Source organism: Odocoileus virginianus, chromosome 2 (assembly GCF_023699985.2).
Source record: "Odocoileus virginianus isolate 20LAN1187 ecotype Illinois chromosome 2, Ovbor_1.2, whole genome shotgun sequence".
NCBI classification, from domain to species: Eukaryota; Metazoa; Chordata; class Mammalia; order Artiodactyla; family Cervidae; genus Odocoileus; species Odocoileus virginianus.
In genome coordinates, this window is record NC_069675.1 from 101,465,732 (window position 1) to 101,482,854 (window position 17,123).

The 17,123-nt window shown below is 65.0% G+C and overlaps 3 protein-coding genes across 24 annotated transcripts in view; 1 reads left to right on the plus strand and 2 right to left on the minus strand.

Moving 5' to 3' along the window:
* EXD3 (exonuclease 3'-5' domain containing 3) overlaps positions 1–687 on the minus strand; it is an 85,444-nt gene extending 84,757 nt beyond the window's left edge. For all 16 annotated transcript variants that reach the window (XM_070456485.1, XM_070456540.1, XM_070456533.1 and 13 more), the window contains exon 1: positions 598–687. The gene's annotated coding sequence lies outside the window, so the exon portion shown is untranslated. The remainder of the gene's footprint in view (positions 1–597) is intronic.
* A 125-nt stretch (positions 688–812) lies between these two features.
* Positions 813–9,913, plus strand: NOXA1 (NADPH oxidase activator 1). 5 transcript variants are annotated; one of them, XM_020888424.2, is made up of 14 exons: positions 814–1,292; positions 3,092–3,174; positions 3,999–4,107; positions 5,141–5,275; positions 5,538–5,645; positions 6,437–6,493; positions 6,746–6,789; positions 7,111–7,342; positions 8,522–8,561; positions 8,799–8,857; positions 9,066–9,220; positions 9,385–9,496; positions 9,574–9,688; positions 9,768–9,913. In XM_020888424.2, exons 1-14 carry the CDS (start codon positions 1,116–1,118, stop codon positions 9,854–9,856), a joined length of 1,515 nt encoding a protein of 504 aa, XP_020744083.2. In that variant the 5' UTR covers positions 814–1,115; the 3' UTR covers positions 9,857–9,913. The 5 variants fall into 5 exon arrangements, with proteins under 5 accessions (XP_070312671.1, XP_020744083.2, XP_070312659.1 ...); XM_070456558.1 differs by having other exon boundaries at positions 814–1,232; XM_020888425.2 differs by having other exon boundaries at positions 815–1,292; positions 7,216–7,342.
* Positions 7,841–15,710, minus strand: ENTPD8 (ectonucleoside triphosphate diphosphohydrolase 8). Of its 3 annotated transcripts, none has more exons than XM_020888426.2 (10): positions 14,233–15,710; positions 13,010–13,265; positions 12,812–12,929; positions 12,183–12,333; positions 11,919–12,078; positions 11,580–11,810; positions 11,245–11,508; positions 10,944–11,054; positions 10,659–10,796; positions 7,841–10,561 (listed from the first exon to the last, which is right to left on the minus strand). In XM_020888426.2, exons 2-10 carry the CDS (start codon positions 13,133–13,135, stop codon positions 10,370–10,372), a joined length of 1,491 nt encoding a protein of 496 aa, XP_020744085.2. In that variant the 5' UTR covers positions 13,136–13,265; positions 14,233–15,710; the 3' UTR covers positions 7,841–10,369. The 3 variants fall into 3 exon arrangements, with proteins under 3 accessions (XP_020744085.2, XP_070312690.1, XP_070312679.1); XM_070456589.1 differs by having other exon boundaries at positions 13,010–13,724; XM_070456578.1 differs by lacking the exon at positions 14,233–15,710 and having other exon boundaries at positions 13,010–14,201.
* Between the last annotated feature and the right edge of the window lie 1,413 nt (positions 15,711–17,123).

Below are 17,123 nucleotides of genomic sequence, written 5' to 3' on the forward strand. Positions count from 1 at the left end.
TCTCCCAGCCTGTGGGCTCCTCAGACAGATGCAGCCTCCGCAGCTGCAGGAGCGCGTCCTCCTCGTCGGCCACCCTCTGTGAAGGCCCTGGGGCACCGCGGGGCTAAGAGTGAGACGCGTGAGACGCAGAGGGAGCCCCGCGGGACACGAGCGGGGCCGGGGGCCCGGCACCCAGAGGGGCCCCCGCCTCCCCCTGGACAGAGCCCCAGCGCCCCGAGGGCGGCCCGCGTCACCCCGGGGGCGGGCGCACAGCCCTGGAGGCTTCCGCTTTCTCCGTGGAGAGGAAGGGGAATTCCAGTGTTCACGGTATGACACCGAAACAGGGAGCCCCGCCGAAACGGGCCGGGCAGGCTCGGGGCTCTCACACGTCCCCGTCGGCGGGCCGAGCCCGGCGGGCTGAGGGCCTGACGGACGCCCCCACAGGGTCACCGGCCCGGGGCCACGGCCAACTTCCGCACCGAGCCCCCAGCCGCCCCTCCGGCGGCGACCCGGGGCCCACGGATGACCCGCCCCCGGCCCCTCCCAGCGGCACCCGCGTCCAGCGCCGGACCGCGAGGCCCCAGGATCGCTTAACGGCCCGGCCCTGGGGCCTCTTACCTGAGACGGAAGGGTCCGCCCGGAACCTTGGCGCGGCCGCAGCAGCGGCGCCAGAGGCGGGCCCGGATGGTTTTTCCCAGCGCACCGAGGCCGACTCCGAGCTTTCAGCGGCGGGCGGGGAAGCGCCCGCGCGCGAGCTCTGGGAGGAAGTCCAGAGGGGCGGGGCCGACTGGGGCGGGGGCGGGGCCTCTGGTGGGGCGTGGTCAGGAGGGCGGGGCTTGTGGGCCTTCCTGGAGCACCTGACGCACCTGGCGCCCCTGCGCACCTGACGCACCCGGCGCTCCGCGCTCCGTCCCTCCCGCACCTAGTACCTGGCTCCGGAGCAAGTCCTCGCCCCTTCTGTCCGCCTCGGAGGGATCCCGCGGCCCGCGCTGGTCGCCGGATTCCCGGGCCCCGGCCCCGCGGTCCTCTGACCCCAGCACCCCCGGGCAGGACCCTCACGGCGGCCCGCTGCGCCCGCCGCGATCCGGCCGGGAAGGGCCGACTTCCGCGTGGTGCCAGGCGGGGTCCACTCCGCCATGCCCTCGCTCGGGGACCTGCTGCGCGACTGGCACCAGGGCGCGCAGGCCGTGGCGCGCGGGGACTGGGACTGCGCCCTGCACCTCTTCTCGAGCGTCTCGGAGCCGCCCGCCAGGGTGAGCTTCAACGTGGGCTGCGTGCACCTGCTGGCCGGGGACCCGGAGGCCGCGCTGCGGGTGAGCCAGGAGGCCCCCAGGCTTGGTTGCAGATACCCCACCTCGCGGGATGCAGCTCTCTGCTCCTGGTGGCCGGGGCTGGGGGGTGGGGCGGCAACGCGCGGTGCCATAGCTGCAGGGGTGAGCCCAGGGCTCCCACCCTGCTTCCCTGAGGGCCACCTGGGCACTCCCCCCACCCCAGCGTTCTGCCTCAGCGAACACCTAAGCATGTGGGACCTGTGTGTGTCCAGGGGGGACCCTGTTGAGCTGCGTCAGGGCCAGGATGGGGTTGCAAGGCTCCAGCACAGCCTCCACTTGTGGGGACCATTTGTCCCGCTCTGCGGTCCTGCAGAAAGACCGAGTGAGTGCTGGTTCCGGTGCTCTTGGTGGAGGTGCTAATGTACCTGCAGAGGCTCAAGGCTGGATGAGGCTGGGAGGGTTGCCTGGGTGTAGGCTTTGGGTCAGGTCTGCAGCAGACACCTGTGGCGATGGCCAGGAGAGAGTGTCTGCCTGGTGCCTAAACCCCAGATCTGTTTCCCCTAAAGCACACACCACACCCCAAAGCAGAACCAAGAGCTGGATGTGTGCACGGGCACACACACCTGCCTCTGCAGAGGGCCCACCAGGACCATCCCTGCCCTTCAAGCCCCCAGGTTCATCACCGTGGTGCACATCCCGTGGGCGATGACAAGAAGCAGTAGCACCCTGCACACTGCTCCGGTCCCCGAGGGCCCTGCATTGCTCAGGCCAACGGCGACAGCTACCGAAAACATGTCCAAGGGGCCTGCCCTGTCGTTCCTCACATATGTGTTCGAATCTGCAGTTATCTCAGCAGCAGTGTCAGTGTTAGAATGTTATCCAACAATGGGGATGTCATCACTGGACACCAAGGGGTCAGTGGCGTGAGGCCAGTCCAGTCACTACCTCCTCTAAACCTCAATTTAATCAGAGAGAGGGGACAGAGGTTCCGGTCCAAGGGTGTGCACATTAAATTCTCCTCCACTCTAATCGGAAATGGAATAGCAGAGGCATGTTTGTTGGAAAATTTTAAAAAGCAGATGGAATGGCTACAATCAATAAAGCTGACTTGGACAGGGTGAGGGGAGCTGGGGCTCCGTGTCTGGCAGGCGCCCTCCGGAAGCTCTGACCCAGCCGCTCAGTGTGACAGGATAAAAGGGTTTCCCTTGTGCTGAGCGGCCACATCAGTGCCCGACTGCTGACCTTCAACCTCTGTCAGATTCAGCTCAACAAGCCCCACTCAGCCAGGTTTGTTAGAGTGGGACCATGTCACCCCTCCAGTTACCTGCATTTAACTGATGGCTGCTGTCCTTAAGAATAGACGACATCATTTCTGAGTTCAGTTTCAGGAAGAGCTGGGCTTCACACACATATTAAGACTTTCGTCTTGTTGTTCTTTCTGATTCTAATAGATGAGACGTGTGTTTTTGGGTGAACTACCAAAACTAGGGCTTGAAAAAGACAACAGTTTTAACCTAAGTCCTCCAGTGGAGGTAACTATTATCAGCGTGCTGGAGCGTTTCCTTGTCCTCATGGTTAACAAGTTGATCTGTGCCGCCACCTAACTACCCCCGAGCAGTCACCAGAAAACACCTGGGGAGTCCAGGCAGGTTTGCATTGAGGCCGTGACGCCTGCGCCCCTTGGACTCAGAGGCCCCTGGGCAGGCAAAGGAAACTTTCTCCTGCAGGTGACTGTCATGTGGCCGACGGGCTTCCTTGACCCACTGCTGGGCATCCCCATCTGTGACACGGGGGTGACGTGGTTACAGGCCTGAGCAGTCCACAGACATTTCTGTCCGCAGGCATTTGACCAGGCAGTGACCAAGGACACCTGCTTGGCTGTCGGCTTCCTCCAGCGCGGAGTGGCCAACTTCCAGCTGGAGAGGTGAGCACGGACAGGCCCTCTTCCTTCTCTGACAGCCCTTCATCTCTACAGAGTCCTTCCTGTGCTCCTGTCTGCCTACGGTCACCTCCTCTGGCCAGGTCCTCCCTCTGCTCCGCGAAGCCCGGGGAGAGGATGGTGTCACGTGGGCGCGTGTCTCTCTGTCCCCATGCCGGGCTGCACAGTCACCCTGGGCTCTGTGTGGAAGAGGGTCACAGAACGCCTCTGCCGGCTGCCCTCCTCCATTCCTACACCCTGGACTGGGGGACGACGGCGTGATTCTGCCCATTCTGCCTTCAGGAAACCCAGGGCAGGGCTGGAGGAATGGCGCATCCCAGGACTCGGCGGGTGGTAGGGGGTTCCTCTGCCTGCCCGGCTCTCTGCAGCAGGCCCTTCCCAGAGAAGGAATCAGAGCTGCAGGGCAGGCCCGGAGCTCACAGACGGCCTTACACAGGGGGGGCGGGCTCTCGGGTAACCTCCTTCTCATCAGCCCAGAAGCCTCCCCAGCGGCGATGAGGATCCTGGTCGGGGCTGGGGCTTCCAGCCGGGCTCTGGGTGGAGAGGCCTGTGGGACGGAGGCCCCAGAAGCAGGCAGGACATGCCCAGGGCACGCTGTACTCTGAGGTTCGGGAGAGGGCTGGGGTGCAGGCGGAGGAGCCCACATGCCGCATAGCCCGTCTGTGTGGCCCCCGTGTGCTGAGGCCTGCCAACCACTGCTGCCCCCGCCCTGCAGGAGGGGCTGGGGCGGGGGCGGGTCTGGGCCGAGGAGGAGCCCGTGCCCTGGGGCCGCCCGGGGCCTGCACGCCAGGCTGCCCTGCTGCCCCCAGGTTCCAGGAGGCCCTGTCGGACTTCCAGCGCACCCTGGCCCAGCTGAGGGACAACACCACCATCGACTACACCCAGCTGGGCCTGCGGTTCAAGCTGCAAGCCTGGGAGGTGAGCATGCGGGGAGCAGGCCGCCAGGAGGCGGGGTGGCTGGGCCCTGGGGGCTGTCTGTGGGTGGGCAGCCCGGGGCCCCTTCCAGGACCCCGGTCCTGCAGGCCCCGCCCTCTGGGCCCTGTCGTCTTGTGACTGGCAAGTGGGCCCGAGTTAACTGAGGTGCTCCGTCTGGCCAGAGGAGCCCCAGAATCCCAGCAGAGAGCAGTGTCGGAGGTCAGCGAGAGGTGGCGGGGTGGGCAGGGCGGGAGCTGGCCTGGCAGAGGGCCCTGGCGTCCCTGCCCTAGGCTTGGCGCTTGGCTCGGTTCCTGGACTCCTGGGAAGTGCCTGGCACTGACAGAAAGCTTGGGAGGCTCCCCCCAACCCTGTGCTCCCACCACTCCCAGAAACATGCCACCTCGCAGCCCCTGGGAGCCGCAGTGTCCCGGTGGGTCAGCCGTGGGGGAAGTCCCACCAGGCTGGGCCCGGCCCCAGCCCTGGCCTGCAGGGCGGGGTGTGGGCTTGGCGTCCGTGGCCCGGGCAGCCCCGCGGCAGCAGCTCTAGGAGTGCATGGGCCCTGCAGAGCACGGGGACAGAGGTTGCCCCAGGCGGTGCCCCGTCCTCCTGGCAGCACTGAACGACTTGGCTGCTATCGCCCAGCACGGGGGAGCGGAGCGGACAAGAGGCGCCGCTCAGACAGCGCCCCAAGCTCTTGGAGGTTCAGGGAACAGGGCAGCACAGGCAGGAGGGGGTCAAGCCAAACGCAGGACGGGTGTGAAGGCTGAGCAGGTGCTTCCAGAGATGGAGATGGCTGACGTTCAGAGCAGAGGAGAAGCAGGGAGGGCTGGTGGGCTCTGGCTGGGGGGTCCGGAGAGAAACCAGCAGGCAGAGCCCACCCCAGGGTGGGAGCCAGGGGGTACCTGGAAGAGCCCCGGGCCACTGTGTCTGGGCAGCTCAGGGGCTGGACCAGTGCAGGGCCAGGGGTGTGGCCAGGTGGTGGCCCTGTAGGGGAGGGGAGCGCTGGGCCCCCCGTCACCCCGCCCCCCACCCTCAGGTGCTGTTCAATGTGGCTGCAGTGCAGAGCCAGCTGGGGCTCTGGGCAAAGGCCGCCTGCATCCTGGGAGACGCCCTCTCCAAGGGGCCAGAAGGGGCCCGCAACGACCTGGACGTCGCCCTGGGCCAAGTGCAGGTAAGGGACAGGCGAGGGGAGCCAGGCTCCCGAGCTGACTCGGGGCGCTTGCCAGGCCCACAGCCTGCACTTTTGGGGCTCACATCCATCCAGCCCCCCAAGACCAACCATATGAGATAAAGAGATGTCTGGAGGTGGGGGGCCTGCTGTGCCCTGGAGGGATGGGCCTCCCACAGGCCATGGGGGTTGGGGGGCGGGCCGTCCTGCTCTGAGGCCCCAGTGGCTCCTGGTGCTCAGGGCTGCCCTGTCCGGTCCCCTCCAGAAACAGGTCCCCCTGCAGCCTCGGCAGGTCCCCAGGGGTGAGGTCTTCCGGCCTCATAGGCTGCACCTGGAGCACCTGGAGCCTGTGGATTTCCTGGGCAAGGCCAAGGTAAAGGGAGGTGGCTTCTTGCTGCTTGGGCCCAAGGCTTGGGGCCAGCGGCGCCAGCAGGCTGCAGGGTGGACGGCCAGGCCCTGCTGAGCTCACACTGTCCTGAGTGCTGGGGTCATCGAGGCCTTGGGTGGGAGGGGGCGTGAGGCTCCCAGGGGCGGTAGCGCCTCTAGATGGGCTCACGGATGGGTCCTGGGACCTGGGGGCGGAGCCACTGGAAGCTGCTGCAGACCCCCAGCCAGCATGGCCCTGCCTGCCCCAGCCTCACTCTCCTGGCTTCAACCTTGCCCTGCGTTTCGGCCTCAGGGGGCAGGACCCTGGAGGCAAAGGGCGGTCTGGCCAAGCCACCTCTGCCCAGCCTGGGGTCTGGGCAGGTGGCACCAGCAAAATCGCTGGCTGATGGGGTGCAGCTCGCCCCAGGGTGGGCTAGTGTGTGGGGAAAGAGGGCTCCCTGTGCACAAAGGAAGGCTCACTCTGGTCTCCAGCTGTGGCCCAGGGCCCCTGATGCCCTGGTCACCCAGGGCCAGGCACGAGGGCTGCCTGGAGCAGGCACTTCTGAGCTGCATTAATCCACCCACTTGGAGCCCTTACCACAGGAGGCGACTATTTCTGTGAAATAAGAACTTTTTTTTTTTTTGAAATAAGAACATTTTAAAAGCGGTATTGAAAATAAGTCACACGGATGAGCCAGGCTCCGGCAGCCCCCACCAGGCAGGTGGGGGACTTGGGGGCACGGGTGGGCAGCGGGCCCTGGGCACCCCTCAGGCGGCCGCCCCTGCTGTTGCTCACAGGTGCTGGCCTCCACCCTCCCCGCCGACTCACAGAGGGTCGCCCCGCCGCAGCCACAGGTAGGCGAGCTGCCTCCCGCCCTCCCCCCTCCTCCACCGCACGTCTCTTCTGGGGTTTGCAGGTCAGGGCCTCCCAGATTCTTTACCCTTAAGGGTGCCTGAACCCTCTCCGGGGCTCCCTGTGTCCCTGCAATCTAAACTTAGGGGGCGGCCCATCCTGGTGAGAGCCGGTGAAAACCCTGCGGCCTTGCCCCCCAGTCCCCGGGGCTCCTGGGGGTCTGCGTCCTGAGGAGGCATCGTCTGTGCCCACAGGCTCTGGACGCGTGTGCTGAAGCCAGGCCCGGGGCCGCTGCATGGTAGGAAGGGGTCAGCGCCCACTTCTCTTGTCAGCAGGGGCTCCGCGAGGCCTGCCTCCTGGCCTGACGCTGGAGCTCCTGGGCAGACCTGCTGCGGCCAGCGTGACCTGCCCCCTTTCCAGACTGTCCGGGGTCCTGGTGTGGTGGGGGGCACCCCGCCTCGCTCAGCCCTCCCATTTGTCCCGAGCCCATTCTGACCCCAGGGGGAGAGCCCGCCCCCGCTCAGGCCGGGGGTGGGGGTGGGGGGACACCAAAGGCACCGGTGGGTGCAGCTGGCCACAGGCTGCAGGGAAAGCCCACCAGACACCGTCTTGCCGGCAGCCCTCCAGGCGGGGTGCTCCTCTCCAGCTCGGGGCTCTGCAGGCCCACCTTCCACGAGGCCTTGCCCGTGGGTGAGGCCTGGGGACGAGGGTCCCTCCTCTCCAGGGCCTGTGAGACTGCCCCTGGCAGAGCTGGCACCCCCTGCAGCCCCAGGACACCTGCTGACGCGGAGATGGAGGTCAGCTCCAGCCAGGCTGGGCAGCACCACCACGGCACGCTGGTCACTCACGAGGTGGGTGAGCCCCGGGCAGGCAGGTAGGGGCCACAGCATTTGCAAGACCCCCACCCCAGGCTGGGCTTGGGGACCAGCCCCAGCAGGGCCCAGCAAGGGTCTCAGGCCGGGCAGCTTGCCTCATTGCCTGCTGGGGACAGGGCTTCGGCTTCCTTAGGCAGGCCAGGGGCTGGGTGGGAGCCAGCCACAGCGACCAGATGCCAGGAGTTGGGGACACACGGAAGTTCACAGGTGCTCAGAGGGGAGCTGGGGGTGCTCCCCACCCCGGGCCGGGGAGGGGCTGCAGTGCATGCATCAGAGTCGTGAGGGTTCTGCCCCTCAGGTGGGCCACCTAGCCTTCCTTGCTGGACACGGGACTTCCTGAGATGCCCCAGGGGCTATGTGCAGCTGAGGAGGGGTTTGCCTGGGTTTCTCAGGGCAGGTGTGCCTCGAGGGGTGGGGCTCCAGGAGCCTCGAGGCCGCCGTGAGGAAGTTAGAGTTAACCACAGAGAAAAGTGGTTACCTTGCACATTCACTTTATCAAGGGGCTCGAGTGAGAATGAGGCAGTCCTTCCTCCTCCTCGTCCACTGAGGTCCAGTCCACTCGGTGGGCTGACCAGTGCTCTTGAAAGCCGTCGGTTCATCACCGCTGTGCTGAGTGCTAGGTCTTCCGGACAGAACAGCGGCAGCTCCCTGACTGCTTTTAGCAGCTGGCAAATCTGATAAAAATCCAAACGCTTCATGTGCAAACTCAGCCCACTTAGTCCACCCTGAAGTCGGGGTCTCCTTCCCAGGTCAGCGAGGCCTGGGCTGGGGGCTCTGTGTTGTCCCGCCCGCAGCACACCCGCGGCTTGCGGTCCCCGCACAGAGTTAGGTCCAGCGCGTCCCTGGCTTCACCCCCAGCCTCCTGGGGCAGCCAGGAACCCTCAGCTTCAGCCGCCACCTCCTGGCGGGCCAGGGGAAGACAGGTCCGTGCCCACAGGCATGGTGGCCTGTCTGTCATCTCCGGTCCATACGGACCTGGTTCATGCTCCAGATTCACCCGTGACAGGGATGGACTGGTGGCCTCCTGCCTGGCCGGGCCATCTTGCAGGCCGTGCCCCTCACCCCCAGGTCTGCCAGGCCCAGCAGAGCCCCCGCCCCCACCCCCTGCCCCGACCTGAGGCCCAGCAGAGCCCCAGCTTGTGGCTTTCCTTGCAGAGTGCCCACGGGGAGCATGCTGGCCAGCAGGTTCCTCCAGGTGAGGCCCTGAGCGGTGGGGGCGGGGTGCTCTCAGGGCCCTGTGGGGGGTGGGGTTCGAGGACCCAGGCTGGAGTCTCGGGGGCGTACTCAGAGCAGCTGCTGTGTCCTCCACAGAGGAAGCTGGCGGCCTTGCGGTTCCTGGGGATGGGGTGTCAGCAGCCCCTACTCTGATGTGCTCCCCTCGGGGGGGGCGGCAGTCACCTGACTCCCTGGCCCCCCTCCTTTCTCCCTGCAGGGCTGCTGGCAGCCGGAGGGCCTGGCCCTGGCCCCTCCGAGGAACCCGCCGGCGCTGGAGTAAGAGCCAGCAGCTCTCACGTCCCCCTACTCCCCAGAGATGTGGGGGCCCCAGGCCAGGCCCCCCTCCCATCCAGCCGAGGAAGCCTCCCAAGTCCGTGGCCCCCGAGCCCCCACCTCTCTGCCCCTGCCCTGCCCCCGGGGCCGGAAGCCCACTCCGGCTGGTCCTGGGGCCTTGGGGCCCAACTGCCATTCTGCCTGCACCCAGGGCGTGACATCGGGGGACTCTGAGTCCTTGGTGACCGTCACTGTGCAGTGTGCCCTCACCCTGACCCTGACGGCCCCGAGAGGAGCTGACTTGTCCAGCCTACGGGCCCTGATGAGCCAGGCCCTGCCCCGCCACGCCCAGCATGCCCAGCTCAGGTGGGCCAGGACGACGTGGCAGGGCAGGGAGGGGGCTCCGGGCTGGGTACCTCTCGGCCGCGCCCTGCAGGAGGGCCAGGCCCGTCAGAGGCTTTCGAGGTCAGAGGTTAGCACCCTCCGAAGCCGCTCGCCCACGCAGCCCCCTCTGAGAAGTCTCTTTGCAGCTACCGAGACCCCAGCGAGGACGGGCGCTGGATGCCCCTCTCTGGGGAGGAGGTGCTGCGGAGGGCCTGGCGGGACGCGGCCGGCCCCGGGGGTCTGCAGCTGCAGTGCCGGGTGAGTGGGGTGGGCGCGGGGGTGGCCGGCCCCTCTCCTAGGGCTGAGCTCACCCGCCAGTCCTCACCCTGCCGCAGGGAGTGGGCGGCCGGCCTGTCCTTTACCAAGTGGTGGCCCAGCATGTCTACTCCGCCCAGAGGCCCGAGGATCTGGCCTTGCAGCCGGGAGACACAGTGGACGTCCTGTGTGAAGGTAGAGCCCGCGCTGCCCGGGCCGGGGGTGCCCGATGGGGAGTCTGCGCACAGACGCAGTGACACGCTGACGCCCGCAGTGGACCAGGCGTGGCTGGAGGGCCACTGTGATGGCCGCGTCGGCATCTTCCCCAAGAGCTTCGCCGGCCCGGCTGCGCAGCACGCCTGAGGAGCTCGGCGGAGGAGGCCAGGGCGGGGAGGGTTCAATAAAGGCCTCTGCCTCCCACGTGTGACCTGTCTCTGGGCTTGACCGCTGAGAGGGCCTGACCAGGCTTCCAGGGGTGTGGGTGGGCTGCTCAGGAGAACCCCGTGGAACTGGACACCAGCTCTTCTGGAGACCCCACGGCCCACGGCCAACCCTTCCCAAACAGCCGGCCCACCAGGCCCGAGCCGGCCCTACACACGTCAGTCTGCTGTCAACAGTCCAGGGGCCGCATGGGTCCTGACAGCCTGGCTTCTGTGCAGAGGCTCCCGGGAGATAGGCCGGGGTGCTGGGAGCCAGCGGCTGTGGTCGGGACCTCCGCAGCCTCCAGGGCCAGGGCGACCCCAGGGGCAGAAGGAGGTCGTCTGACGGCTGGCCGGAGCTCCCAGGATGAGGGCCGAGGCTCCTGATGGGGACAGGCCGGCCCAGGTGGCCAGGCTGGGCGCTGGGTCTCGGCGGCCGGCATCAGGGGCCGCTGGCCTAGTCCTGGAGCCAGAAGACGTGCACCGCCACGGCCCCCAGCGTGGCCACAAGTGTCAGCACCACGAAGACGACCCCGGCTGTCCAGATGCTGAAGCTCTGCGCCCACCCCTGCGCGGGCGCCTCGGCTGGGATCAGGTTGGTCAGGTTCAGCATGTAGCCCAGCGTCCAGCCAATGTCGGTGCCGCCAGCCTGCAGGCCACATCCCGGCCAGGGCTCCGGTCAGGGCCAAGGGCTTTGGCCCCAGAGCCCCACCCCTCCCTGGCCCCCCAGGCCCCCCAGCTGTCACCTGCTGGCGGAACTCGAGGCCGGCCCAGGTCTCCTCGCTGAACCCGTAGCCCTCGACCAGGAGTGTGAGGATGTACAGGCCCGAGGCACAGTAGTCCCGCAACCAGCGGTCCTGGCCCGGGGGCGCGCTCGCCTCCACCTGGGGGCCAGGAGCCCAGTGAGCCCCTCTCCCAGCACACATACACGCACCCCCCCACCGCCCCGGGCAGGTCCCGCTCAGAGGCGCCTCCGCCACCCTTGGTGAGCCCGGGGCCCAGGCTGGGGAAGGCAGCCCAGGCCCACCCACCAGCTTCCAGGGCTGCAGGCAGAACTCCCAGACAGTGGCGTTGGCCTCGCTCAGTGTTGGCCTGGAGGTGAGGTTCAGGTAGTGGAAGGTGTAGTAGAAGTTGGAGAAAGCCTGTAGGGAGCGGCGATGTGCCCCTGTGGGTGGTGCCCAGGGGCAGGGGCCCAGGGGCCCAGGGCAAGCCGGGCTCAGCCCTAAACCTCCCCACCTGGGGCCCCAGGCTCCCCAAGGGCGCCGGGAGTCGGGACCCTCAGCCTCTGGGAGGAAGCTGGGCCCCGAGGGCAGACAGGGGTGGGGGGCTCACGTAGAACTGGCCCTGCACGGGGGGCTGGTAGACCCCGGCGAAGGCACAGTCTGCTCGGCCGTCACAGCTGGAGAAGTTGAAGAGCTTCCGCAGGGCCTCGATGCAGGCCCCGGGGCTCCCCGTGCCCTCCACGGTGAGGTTCTGGCTGAGGTCCAGGGGCGCTGCTGCCGGGATGCAGGGCGAGTCGTACAGGGGTGCCAGGGCCAGTGTGTCCCGGTAGCCGCTGTGGTAGCAGGGGTGGCGGACCAGGAGGCCTGGGCTGGCCTGCAGGAGGACGGATCCACTCGGAACCTGGCCTGGCCAGCCCCTGCCCTCCCCCCAGGATGCAAGCCCACCTGCACCAGCTCGACCAGGAGCCTGCTCAGCGCCTGGTCGCGCCCGAAGCAGAGGTAGCTGTGGGTGTAGACAGTGTGGTCGGTGCCGTAGAGGCGGAAGGTGGCCTGGGTGGTCTTGTCCAGGATGGGACCTCCGGGTACAAAGGTAATCTGGGTGGAGGCCCCACCCATGTCCAGGGCGCCCACCAGCGTCTCCTCCAGGGGCTGGATCCATTCTCCAGAGAAGGAGTACTGGGCACAAACAGGGGGCCCTGAGTCCCGGGCGCAGCCGCAGGGCCCACCCCTCCTCCCCACGCACCTACCCCCCTCCCCCCCCCGCCCTGGGGCCGCCTGTGGCACCTTCAGCAGCAGGCCCAGGACATAGTTGACGGTGATCCAACCAAAGGCGCCTTCGTCCTGCCCCGTCAGGAGCTCCGCGCCCCGGAAGTCCGCCGGGGACTGGCTCAGGGCCCGGCTGACCGCGGCGAAGACGTCCTCTGCCTGCGAGCGATTCTTGTGGCTGCACAGGGAGGGTGGGGCGGAGTTGGCGGGAGCCGCCCCTGTTCACTGAGTCGGGTGGCGCCTCAGCCCCAGGGGCGCGTGGACCCCACTCCAGCCCCTCACCTGAGCAGCCGCATGCCGGCAGTGGCCCCCAGGAACATGGGTGTCTCATGATGCTTGGCCTTTGGGATCAGTGCTAGCGCCTCCTCCAGGCAGCCCTGCAGGCTCTCGCCGACCCGCGCAGGGTCGGAGGCGTAGGAAGAGATTCCAGGCCCTGGAACACAGCACCCGGGGTGAGGCCCCAGGCTGAGCAGGCCTGAGGGAGGTGGACAAGTCGTGTGCACAGACGAGGCCCCGTCCTCACCCTCGGAGTCTGCAAAGGGGACTATGTGTGCGAAAAGGTCTCTGCAGGTGTCATTAGTTAGGGGTCTGAAGACGAAGACCTGGCTTCCCTGGGTGGGCCCTGACCCCGAGGAACAGCGTCCTTACAAGAGACGGAGGAGGGGGACTGGAGGCACACGGGGAGAGGCTCGGGAAGGCCCACGCCGGAGCCCTGGCCCAGCACCCACTGACCAACTGGGCCTCTTGGGTGACTCCCTGGAGCTCTCTGAGCCCTTTTCCTTCAGGTCGATTTGCTGCTGCCTGGCTCCAGCCTGCACCACCGCTGCCCAAAGCCCCGTCCCGCTGAGAGCCCAGTCGGCAGCGGCCGGCAGCTCCCAGCCCCGCCCACTGCTGGCAGACTGTCCACTGACCTTCCGCCTGGCAGGCCAGGGCCTGGCTGACCACACCCGTGTCGTTCTCCTTGTTGGCCGGCCACTGATACACAAAGAGGGATGTGTGGGAGGACCCGGCGTCGAACACGATCCCGAACTGGGGGTGACACTGGGGTCAGGAGGGCGTGGGGCAGGCACAGCCCATCCCAGCTTCCCCGGGAGGGCCCAGGGGCGCACCTTGGTGTCTGGGGGCAGGAGGACGTTGATGGTCCCCACCAGGATGAGAAGGAGCGCGGTGAGGCCTGAGACCGCTGCAGCACCCAGCAGAGCCGTGAAGACCCGCTGCTTCCAGGTCAGCCCCATGGTGGGGGCGGGACTGGCACCTGTGGGGCTGCGGAGGGCACCCCGACTCCGCCGGCTGGAGCGCCCCTCGTCCTCCCTGGGGCTCAGGCGGCCCACTCCTTCTGGTCAACAGGCAGGGCCAAGGACCAAGCTGCAGAGCCGGGGTGCCCCCCAACCCCGTGCGTGGCATCAGACAGGCTGCAGGGGCCAGGCGCGAGGATGCCCGGTCTGGTAAGCTAGCTGGCCACATACAGCGCGGGGGGCGCTGGGGTCACACTGGGGGCCGGAGAGCCACCCCCATCCCTCCACCGCCAGGATCCCGGCCCCTCCCATCCCCGACCGGGCAGGACTCCCAGTTCCACACTGAATTCCCAGGACCCCACTTCTCCCACCCACCGGGCTCCTCCCTGCGGCCCCACCCCAGGCCTCTCCCAGGGTGTCTTCTGAAAGCCCTGGGGTCAGGCCTGAACCCGGTGGGGACAGGACACTGCCTGGCCATCATGTTGCCAAGCTGCCCGCGTGGAGCCAGGTGAACGAGATCAGGAAGGTCCCGGGAAGCGCGGTGTCTCTCCCGAAGGGCCGAGGAGCTCTGAACTGAGGCGCCTGGTTTCTGTTTAAAAGCCCAGCCTCGTGCCTCTCTGATCTGATTCTGACATTTTTCCGCGGCCCTGCGACTGACCCTCAGCCGCGGGCCCAGGCTCACCCAGCAGTGAGGGCCGCTCGGGGTGTCCGAGGCCTCACCAGCCTCACCCCTAACCCTGAGCGGGGCCCGGGCACAGGAGTCCCCAGGAGCCCTGGGCCGGCGGCCGCCCTGCCAGAGGAAGTGGTCGGGTCACTAGGACCCTGAGTTCGCGGACTTTGTGTCTCGGGTGCTCCCGAGGCTTCCGGCTGGGAGTGGGGCCTCCGAGCGAGGTCATGATCCCATTTTCAGGGGGGAGACCAAGGCTCAGAGAGGGCGGGTGACCTGCCTCTGTCCCCAAGCTGCAGGCCACGTCAGGGACGGGCAGGAGCCAGGGACACCAGGACCCCACCCCACCCCACCTCCAGGGCGTGCAGTGCTCCGAGCCCCGGGGGTGGGCAGAGCGGGCGGAAGCCCCCAGGGCCACAGCGCCCCTCACCTGGGCTGTCGATGAGCATCAGGAGGCCGCAAGGAGGGAGCTGGACCGTCTGCCAGCTCTCGGCACCTGCCCGGCGACGTCTGCCCGCCGCCTCCCCACCCTGCCTGCCCCCAGCCTGCTGACCGCTGGGCCCTGCCCTCACCCAGGGTCACCACCCCGCCCCGCCCAGAGGGGTCCCTCCTGGGAGCTGCTCAGACTTTGCCCTCTGACCCCGCCCTTCCCCAGCACTGGATGGCGCCAGGACTGGGCGAAGGGCAGGTCGGAGTCAGGTGACTGCAAAGGGCTGAGGCCCAGGACTCAACCCCAGCAAAGGCCGGAAGGCAGGAGGGGAGGGTCAGGCTGTTCCCGCGCGGGAGAGTTGCCCCTTTTCTGAGCACACCTGTCAGTTTGTGTAACCACAGCCGCCCGGCCCTGCCCCCACCTCTCGGCTCCCCTGGCCGATGTTTTGTCCTTGCGAGGGAGTCAGAGACAACCGAGGCTGGCTTCTTCCCTCAGCTCCCCGGGGCCTGCGAGGAGGCTGCCCTGAGAGCTGAATCCCCGGCGCTGGAGGCCACGGTCTCCCGCTCCCCAGCTGCGAGGCGCGGCCGTGGACAAGCACACGCAGGCTGCACTGCACGCCTGGAAACTGACTGCTCGGCTCCCCTCAGAACTGCCCACGGGCCCCAGGGGACGTGGGTTTGATCCCTGGTCAGGGAACTGAGGTTCCACACGCCACCGGGCAGCTAAGTCCACGAGCCGCAAATAGAGTCTGTGCGCCGAAACTGAAGATCCCGCGAGTGGCAACAGAGACCCAACGCAGCCGAACAAACGAACAAAACCAGATTTTAAAGTCCTGCCCAGATGCTCTCTAGCGTGAGAGCTCGTTTCTCTGCGCCCTTCTAGCGTCCGTGTCACAGCTTTTCCTCTCAGCCGGTCTGATGTGTACTCAGGCCTCCTGCGGCTTCCGTTCACACGGGGGCTGGGGACCCCACATCCGCATCTGCACACGTGACCCTCTCTGGCGAAGTGTCACGTCTTTTAACTGGACCATTTGATTTCTTCCTGTTGAGTTTAGGGAATTCTTTATATATTCTAGGTGCAGCTCCTTCTGTACGAGGTTTGCAAATACCTTCTCTCAGTCTGTAATTTGTCTTAGCTGTGTACTTCACAGAGCAATTTTTAACTTCTTGATGCAGTCAAATTTATCAGTGCGTTCTTTTGTGGATGGTCTTTTGTGTTGTTACCAAGAACTCTTCGCCTAACCCCGGTCATGAAGATTTCTTTCTCCTTAAGTCTCCTAGTCTCATGATGTGACTTGATCTATGAGCCATTCTGAATTATTCTCTGTAAGAGGTGTGACTTCATCACGTCCACCTCTTCTGCACGTGGATGACAGAGGCCCTGGCACCATCCTTTCCAAAGAAGATGTGGTACATCCATGCATTTATATACCCAATAGAGTAGTACTCAGCATCCAAAAAGAATGAATGATGCCACCTGCAGCACCATGGATGGACCTAAAGGCAAAGGCAAACACCGTACGCTGCCACTTACATGTGGAACCTAAAATACGATACAAGTCAACCTGTGGGACAGAAACAAACCTGTGGGTGCCACGCGGGGAGGGAGAGTAGGGAGGGGAGGGCCGGGGGTTTGGGGTCAGTAGACGCAGACTCTTGTCTGCAGGACGGAGAAACAACAAGGTCCCCCTGTGCACCCCAGGGAGCTATATTCAGCATCCCGTGATAAGCCAGATGGAAAAGAATGTGAACAAGATTGTACATGTGTTTTCCTGAGTCACGCGCTGAGTTACAAAATGTAAACAACAGTGAGTGAAGTGAAAGTCGCTCAGTCGTGTCTGACTCTTTGCGACCCCAGGGACTGTAGAGTCCATGGAATTCTCCAGGCCAGAATACTGGAGTGTGTGGCCTATCCCTTCTCCAGGGGATCTTCCTGACCCAGGAATTGAACCGGGGTCTCCTGCATTGCAGGCGGATTCTTTACCAACTGAGCTATCAGGGTAAACATAACATAGAGTAGTACTCAGCATCAGAAACAATGAAACACCATAAACAACAATACTTCAATAAAATTTAGGAAAACCATCCTTTCTCTGTGAGCCCCTCTGCACCTCCGTATAAACAGCCGTGTGGCGAGGGCCCGTTTCCCCACTGTCTCTTGTCCCTGGTGCTGTCTCGATTACACAGCCACAGAGTTAATACTGTGCGGGGTATGAGTCCTCCAACTTCAATCTTCTTTTTCAAAATTGTTTTAGCTATCCTAGTTCCTGCATGCTTACTTGCTCAGCTGTGTGCGACTCTTCGAAACCCTAGGGACTGTAGCTCGCCGAGATCCTCTGTCCATGGGATTTTTCAGGCAGGAACACTCGAGTGGGCTGCCGTCTCCTCCTCCAAGGTATCGTCCCAACCCAAGGATCGCACCCTCATCTCCTGGGCTTCCTGCATTCCAGCGGTATTTTTACCTGCTGAGCTATCAGGGAAGCCCCTCTTTTGGAGGTAGGAGGATGGAAATAAACATTCTACATGCTTGAAAGAAGAAATATGTAGTTCCTATGCCCTTCCATGTAAATTTTATAGTCAGCCCTTCATTAAGCACAAAAAAATCTGAAAGTTTTATTGGTGGTATGTAAAAAATCTATGATCACTTTGTGGAAAATTGGTATCTTTACAATTTTGGGCCTCCCAATCCTCGAGCACAATTTATCTTCTCTCTATTTAGGGTTTAGGTCTTAAAATTCCTTCTCATCAGCATTTTTCTAGTGTTCAGAATACCAATCCAGCATACATTTTGTTGCATCTACACCAAAGTGTTCCATCTTTGTGGGGAACCTTTGTAAACGGTACCTTTTAAAATTCAGTTTTGAATTGTTTATCAGCGGTAGGTAGACGCAG

Excerpts from the sequence above, each read along its gene's own strand:
- NOXA1 (XM_020888424.2), top strand. The coding sequence starts at position 1,116 with ATGCCCTCGCTCGGGGACCTGCTGCGCGACTGGCACCAGGGCGCGCAG. Across the intron at positions 5,646-6,436 it reads ATTTCCTGGGCAAGGCCAAG|GTGCTGGCCTCCACCCTCCC; the intron begins GTAAAGGGAGGT and ends TGTTGCTCACAG. Across the intron at positions 8,858-9,065 it reads AGGAACCCGCCGGCGCTGGA|GGCGTGACATCGGGGGACTC; the intron begins GTAAGAGCCAGC and ends GCCTGCACCCAG.
- ENTPD8 (XM_020888426.2), bottom strand. The coding sequence starts at position 13,135 with ATGGGGCTGACCTGGAAGCAGCGGGTCTTCACGGCTCTGCTGGGTGCT. Across the intron at positions 12,930-13,009 it reads TCCTGCCCCCAGACACCAAG|TTCGGGATCGTGTTCGACGC; the intron begins GTGCGCCCCTGG and ends TGTCACCCCCAG. Across the intron at positions 12,334-12,811 it reads CCTGGCCTGCCAGGCGGAAG|GGCCTGGAATCTCTTCCTAC; the intron begins GTCAGTGGACAG and ends GCTGTGTTCCAG.